This window comes from Protopterus annectens, chromosome 14.part0, assembly GCF_019279795.1.
Source record: "Protopterus annectens isolate FY-2018-M chromosome 14.part0, PAN1.0, whole genome shotgun sequence".
NCBI lineage: Eukaryota > Metazoa > Chordata > Ceratodontiformes > Protopteridae > Protopterus > Protopterus annectens.
In genome coordinates this window covers 30,117,726-30,125,740 of record NC_056748.1, presented here as the reverse complement: position 1 = coordinate 30,125,740, position 8,015 = coordinate 30,117,726, and the positions used below count along the sequence as shown (strand labels likewise).

The window sequence follows — 8,015 nt, the reverse complement described above, 5'->3', positions numbered from 1 at the left end:
CTATCAATGCTTTATTTAGTAGGTCCTGCAACTGCTGTCTGAATGTACTCTTTCCTCATTATCACAATCCTGCTGCGGGGCATGGGCTGAGATTATGAAAAGTACCCTGTCATTATGCTGCAGTCTGACTGTGAGGAGTCTTGTCACTAATTGTGATGACATCCCTCGCTGTCATCTGAGGCTTTTCCCACACCATTCCTAGTTTTGTCCTCCCCTTGAGTAGTAGAGTCAGGATCCCAAGCCAAGTGGCTTTGCTGCACTGCCCTTCCATATTGTCTACTGGATATATAGGATGCCCAGCCTCCTCCTTAACTATCATATTGTTGTCTTTCGGCTTTTCCCGGTTAGGGGTCACCACAGCGAAACTCTGGTCTGCTAATGATTGGCAGTAGATTTTTGACGAATGCCGAGGTGCCAGCTCGACGTTCAACCTTCAACGAAGGCATGCCCATTTATGCATATCTTTCGAACGCCCACCCAACTGCTGGGAGGACATGCAGACTCCACACAGAAGGCACTCCCCACACTCCAGCCGAAAATCGAACGGGAGATCCTCTTGCTGTGAGGCAACAACGCTACCGCTGCACCACCACATAATTCCAAGCCGCATCCTTTCAGTGAACCTATATTAAGTGTAGCAATGCTTAATTTATGTTTGGCTATTTAATTGTTTATAAGTCCACATTCCACTTAACAGAGCTATCTCGGGTAAACTAAGCTGGGCAACTGGACACTGGCAGACCAGTAACTCATTGTTCTAGGGCTGCTGGGCTTTAGAGCAAGCACACACTGGCCATTAAGGGCACACAGAGACCCCTCCCACCATTAGCATAGGTCCCTGGCATAGGTCAGAGTAGTTTGGGTCCTCAACCCACTTATCACCAGCAAATACTAATGCCCATTTTTGACAGCATTAGTCAACACAACCAAGTCACCTACAGCCAATTTTTGCCCTGGTGAGTGGATAGCCCTTGCACAATCTGTTATTCATGCTGTTTTATCTAGAGGATGCTGTGCAACACAGTAAATATGCATTGCACAATCTGTTATTCATGCTGTTTTATCTAGAGGATGCTGTGCAACACAGTAAATATGCAAAGTGGTTTGTCTGTACAGTTGTACCCCCAATAGCCACCACCATCTACAGTCTATGTTGCAGTGCATAACTCCATTCTTTCAGTATATGGTGGAAACGTGCAATATGTTTTTTGGGAGGTAGGAGAACTCCACAGAGCCAAAGGGAGAACATGCAAATTCCACATACAGGCATTTGCTGGAGGTCAGAACAGAACCTTGAATTGTGTGTATGTGAGGCAGAGACCTTAACAGTTATGTCAGCTGTGGCATTGATGACTCCTTTATGCATAAAAAACAAACACATAACTCAGTGGACTTTAAAAGGAATGTATAACAGTGCTGTGCCTGCCTGAGGTGAAACTTAAAGATATTTCAAAGAGGTTGGAAATGATTAAAGGTCATTATGTAGTGGCCATTCCTCATGTAGAGTGGACAGTGGTGGAAATCCCTCCTGTTTGGATATGTAACAAAGTAGGGTGGGATTATTAATCATTCTAGAAATCATGAGAAACTTAGACTATGATGTGCAGTCAAAACAGTGATTTGCACCCACTGGACTTTTCCTCTTGGAGTATAAGTACTAATTAGGAAATCTTCATCCCTGCAGTGTTTTTTTTTTAGATTTGATGTCTTCAAAATTCAAAAAAAATGAAAAGTATCACAAGTGAAAGTGGGTTTGCTGTATGTCAGAAGTTTCACCAGTATAATTTAAGTTTTCCTCTACTTTGAGGATGTTGATAGCTGTATCCTTGTTTATTGTGACCAGGTTAATTTGTCATTTTTTTAATTTCCAAAAATCATGAAATCCAGATAGTGTTCCAAAGCAACAAGCTTTTATTCGTCACAGACTAGCGATCCTCGGTAACAAAAAAATCAGAAATATATATATATATATATATATATATATATATATATATATATATATATATATATATATATATATATATAGTTCATGTTTTTTGGAAATTATTGTGACTGAGCTCATCAGCGAAGTTTTAAGACCACTAGTTTCTCTGTTTTTTTGTTTTTCTTCAACACTCGTGGTAGTGAGGTTGAAACTAGATGATTCCTCTGCTTGTTCATTTTTTTATTGTTTAAAAAATGGTTTCAAGAGCCAAAATGCAAATCACAAATTGTAGGGAATGTCTTCTCATTGTTGCAGGTCTAATGGAATAGGTGGAGATAATTTCAACATTTGTAACAAAAAAATAAATAAAAATTTGAGAACTAGAGTGTGCTCATACAAGTACAAGAATCTGCTTTACACCACGTTTGTCCCCCAAACAGCATGAGGGTTTCCTTACTTAATCCCAAGATGTAAAATGAACTGCAACACCAGCTGCAGTCTGTCTGTTTGTCCTGATTCTGAAAGACTTGCTGTTGGTGTAAATGACTTGTACTTTGGTGTGAGGCCTATCTATAAACAGGCTTACTATGGGGACAACATTCCATAACACCTACTCTCAGTGCAAGTGGCAAATGAATATATTCAGTTCATGTTTACTTATTTGAAGTTCAATAATCCAAAGCCATTTGGAACAAATTGTACAAAATCCTTCTAGGGATGGTAGCATATCTTTCTACTCCCTAACCCTGGTTCTGCCACCTGCATTTAACAGATAAAGGGACAATCATCTGTAGTCTAAGAATAAAATCAAATTCTGTCTTTAATAAAACATCATTGAATGTACTAAATCATACACTTAACAAAACAGACTGAGATGTTCTGCTCACTGACCTGAATAACCCTGGTCAGGATACTGGCAGTGACTTCTATTATATTATTAACTTGTGTGTTCATGAACAGATAACAGAAAAGTCACAAATAGACAGGTTAAAGAAAAAAAAGCTGTGGTGAAATCACACAATTAATAAAATATGCAGAGAAAAGTAGTGAGCTTTCAGAGATCATAAAAACAAGTCTAAATAAACTACATAAATGATGTAAATCATTCATAACATTTTCCATATGAAAGTATGAACTGTGATCGCAAAAGTTGAAAACAATGATGGTGTATTATGTCAGAAAATGTAATATGGAAAAAAATGTATAGCATGTTATCAGTAAACAAGGAAATGAACACCAAGCCATCGAACTAAGTAAACTTGCAAAAAAAAAAAAATTAATTTTTTGTCAGATTTCACTATAAGCAAAGATGTCAGACTGCTACAGAACCAAGGGAAACATCCCTTATAAAACTAAAGATACAATAACTGCTGCCACATGGGACCAAACAATATATTCAGTGGTCTGCAATACAGAATCAAGGAAAACCTAACCTGGTCAGTCACATGAAACAAATGTCACCACCTCCTATCCCTGGCCTTTGGGATGAGGATCACGGATAACTGGACCATTTCACACTTACTGGGGAGAAAATTAGAACTGGACCATCTCTCACCAGTCAACCATACTGGGGATGATATTCGAACTGCAGCATCTCTCACCTGTCAACCTTACTGGGGAAGACATTAGAACTGGACCATCTCTCACCCGTCAACCTTACCAGTGTTCTAGGTAAAGTCTTGGTGAGGGCTTCAGAGTAACGTACCTGGAATACTACAGGGGACCTGTTAAATATGTAACTTATTTAGTGGGACATCCTTGTGCAAGTGTGTTTTGATTTCCGCTGTTGCAGATCTCCATAGAATGGGCTCATTGCTGACCTGTGGTCGGTGTCTGGGTGCCATGCCAGCCCTCTGACTGCACGTTTTGTTCTGGCTACTGTTATTTCCATTTACTTCCTCAAATGGGCTCCCTATTGAAATGTTGGCACTTACAAGCCAGAAAAAGACAAAGCACAGGAGAGAGTGAATCTTGAAAATCGCTCTTCTCCTTTAAACTTATTTTTTGCAGAGGGGCAAGTCCCCCCTGCACCCTTCCATGTAGGAGTCAAGCCCCCCCCCCCCAACTTACATATTCTAACTTCATGATTGCCACACCTCTGAGAAAAGGCAATATATCAAGCAATGGCATCTTGGACTTGACATACGTACGTCCGATCATTTGGCCATTCAGTCTCCATATTTCAGGACTCACTCAAGCAGGTCCCAACATTTGTTCCCTGCCCTTGGCAAAAGGAAACAGGGAGACATGATTCCACTACGAAATTTCAGCTTCCAGCTCTCCAACAGACCAGCTGCTAAAACACAATTGCCCTGCACAGACCTAAATACAATAAATATTTTTCTGTTTGTAGAAAAGTTAATTTCCTGTAACTCCATCTCATAGACTTTTCCCCCTACCACTCTATTCTTATATATGCTAACTCCACAGTTGCATAGTCATGAAAAATATAAATATATGGTAAGGGTGAAAAAATGTAGCACAAGTCCAGATCTAGCTGTTCTATTAAAAATGATTGACAGAGTAGGAATGTAACAATTTACAGCATATCCAGTTGTAACTGATTGACATTTAGAAAAGAGAATGTCAAACGTAATTTTTAATGCTTGTCCAGTGTCATATTCTGCTGCTCTGAATATGGTAGGACATGGCAGCGGGCTGCTGGGAGTTACCATAGCTTTGCTGTGTCTGTAGATGTATAGCCGTTTTTAGGAAGGTGACCACTTAACAGCATCTACACTACTGGTGTTTGGTTTGCTTTGTCGAAGTTCATTAGCAATTGAGGATTGTATCTGAATACTAGAGAAAGAACATTTTTTAGGCATGCTGTTTTGCAGACTAGCTTATTCCTTACTCTTACATTGCTCTTACCGACTTAATATGTCCATGCCCAAGTCTACCTAGAGGACCTGTATTTAGCTGATTTTTACTTGATGGTTAAGGTTCTGTCCTAGAATCAGTAAGCACCTTTACAAGAACCCATTTATAAAGAAGGTAGTCTGAAGAGATATTAAAGTCTTTCAGATGCTGCCTGTTTAACAGAAGAGGGTCCACCTCCCAAAGCCTTGAGCCATTATGGTTAATGTTGCCGTCTTTGCCAGGCCCTTGGTCTATCACAAAGTGCTGCTATTCATTGTCCTAAGATGATGAAAGTTTACCTGTGGGCTGAGCCAAGAAAGGTGCTGGCAAGGTGGAAGGGTCCAACTTTAATAATAGCACTGATGTGCCCTCTGATTTCACTAAAATGGGCGGTGTGTTACCTTTTAAGGCATTGATAAGGTGTACCGAGTATATTTTACAGTTTAATTGCATTTGTATTTTCTAGTGTAGTTGTGTATTAATGCAATGGTGAAAAATTAATGTGACATGCAAATATGAGCCTTTGACTTTATCCTTTTGTTTTAGTTTTACATTTCTGTGTGAATTACTGCATTCATAAATACTTGGAAGTACTGTAAATAGCAAATGTATGCATTAGTTTGGCTAACTAAATTCGCAGATGACTGCAAACTAGGAGCCATAATCGAAACTCCTAACGATGTGGACATCCTACAAAAGGGCCTCACTGAGACAGATGCTTGGTATCAAAGCCATGGCCTCAAACTCAATGCCAAAAAGTGCATTGTCATCCCCTTTGGTAAAAACTTTATACCCATGAACTACCACATAGGCGGTAGTCTAATTAATACTGAAAGTGTGATAAGAGACCTTGGGACACAGGTGGACAGTAGTCTCTTCTTTGATAATCACATCGCCACAGTGGTTAGGAAATCCTTCCACGTGGCACACCTCATCACAAAAGGTTTCTCATCCAGAAAAAAAGAGGTAATTGTTCCCCTCTACTTATCACTCATTAGACCCATTATAGAGTACAATGCCCCTTTTGGTATGTACCTCACAAGACATCTACAACAACTCGAAAGGCCACAGAAATACCTCACAAAGAGGATTACTGGCCTCAAACAGATGCCTTACGCAGACTGTCTAAAAAAACTCCAACTTTACTCCATCGCATATCGTCTACTCAGAGGCGATCAGCTATGTCAAACCCAGAGCTGTTGGACATGCTCCACTTAAAGAAATCCCAATCCCTTCGAGCAACATGCTCTAGGAACCAAAACCTTGTCACCACAATAAACAGAACATGCTGGAGGGATAGATTCCTGTCCCAGAGACTTCCCATACTCTGGAACAGACTACCTATCTATATCAAACAAAGCTCCTCATTAGCAGTCTTCAAGAAAAATCTTGATGATTGGATGGGTAATAGGAAATTCACCCCGGGGATCACTTCTGTGGTTCTGCTTGACAGGGGCACAGGAAAATAATTTTCTTTGGTGGCGAAAGTCGGGGTACCCTTTTTGGCTAGGCTTGTATAGGCCCTAGGGCCAATAGCCTAGTACCTACCTATGAACCTATTAACTGAGCACTTTTATTCCACGATCAAACCTTCATTTTTTGATAATGTTGCATATCCTTTTGTATTTTTAGCAGAATATTACCTAAATGCAGTGTCTGTTGCTAATGTTGCATATCCTTTTGTATTTTTAGCAGAATATTACCTAAATGCAGTGACTGTTGCTAATATTTCTTTGTATCATGCACAGGTTCTGTGGGGTAAGAGAGTACTAAACCCAGTGAAGGACCCATCTACCCAGAGCATTCATCAGCTGAATGAGAGGATCTTCCGAGATACACGGGTTAATATAAGCATGCTCACAGTTGGTGATGGCCTCACGCTGGCATTTAAACTATGAGTTCATCATAAAACTGAAGTTCTTCATTAAAAACACATTCCAAAAATGTTATGGCACTGAAAAAAAAAATCACTAAACAATTTGTTTATAATTATCTGTTAATATGGTGGTATGGTGGTTCAATTTCTGTGGTAGATGTTGATGTGAGAACAGAACTGCAATTCCTTCTGAGAGATGAAACATTCTGTTTCAGGTCTGCAGTAGCTGGCATAACTACATGTTCACCAAAGACCACATTTCAGATAACCCATTCATATACAAGCCATTTTCTTCCCGAATGACTGACTACAGGCCACTCTGCCATCACTGTCAAAAATTACATCTGTTGGTTGAGATCTGCTGGCCAGAGCCATTTGAAGCACCTTCCTCTCATAATGTGGGAAAATGGACATACAGCTTGTGGAACAGTTACAAATATACTAAGTACAGTTTGCATCTACCTGTATTACTGACTTACTGAAGCAAAGCTGGCCATTTATTTAATCCCTTTGTGGTTTATTGTGCAATGAAGAAGCCTAGAGTAGATCTGCCACAGTTCACTTGAGAAGACCATGAACAGACTTCCAGCATGATAAACCACAAGAAGTTACCTGATGTAACATACATACATTTTGCAAGACTTTCTAGAGTAAAGATTCAGAGGGTTTTGATTATGCAGTGACAGACTGAAAGACTAATAAAAAGTACAAAGCTTGCAAGGAAATCTCCATGCGACTCATTCTTGTGTTATTGACATCACTTACACTAGGATTTCCGAAATGGTGAGGTCAGCTTCTCTAGAGAAATCCCTTGCTGTTTCCGAGGGTGCTGAAAATGACCAATGAATGTGTGTATTCAGAATGTTGATTTTTCAGATATTATTTCCTTGTTAGGGTATCCAAATGCTAAATATTGTGATCAGTAAATGTACATATGTGTCTGGAAACTGGTTATAGTGTACTGAGTTGCATCTTTCTCTTCTCTGCTATTTGTTATGGGAGATTGATGTCATAAACAGCAGTGTAGGGCAGAATAATGTCATGTGTTAATATTCAACAGGGTATTAAAACTTGATTCCGCAGCTCAGTGAATGCCTTCTCATGGTGGTGGTGGGGGGGCAATACAATAAACAACATAGTTTATAGGCAATAGCACAAAACATTAATAACCAATGAACAAAAAAACACAATAAAATAATCAACCAGTGAAAAACATAAGCAACTAATTTTGAAATATTCTTCCAAGAACATTTACTATTTAATCCTAATTGATGTAAAGTGTTAAATTACAAAACGAGTGTTTTTATGTAATGAATTACCTTTCACTTTACACACTTCCTTTTCATTAGTTACTAC

The 8,015-nt window shown here is 39.3% G+C and overlaps 1 protein-coding gene across 3 annotated transcripts in view; it reads left to right on the top strand.

The window, feature by feature from the left end:
* COMTD1 (catechol-O-methyltransferase domain containing 1) overlaps positions 1-7,384 on the top strand; it is a 106,285-nt gene extending 98,901 nt beyond the window's left edge. For all 3 annotated transcript variants that reach the window (XM_044055744.1, XM_044055743.1, XM_044055745.1), the window contains one exon: positions 6,532-7,384. In XM_044055744.1, coding sequence (XP_043911679.1) covers positions 6,532-6,681 — 150 coding nt within the window. In that variant the 3' untranslated portion in view covers positions 6,682-7,384. The remainder of the gene's footprint in view (positions 1-6,531) is intronic.
* Positions 7,385-8,015: the final 631 nt, after the last annotated feature.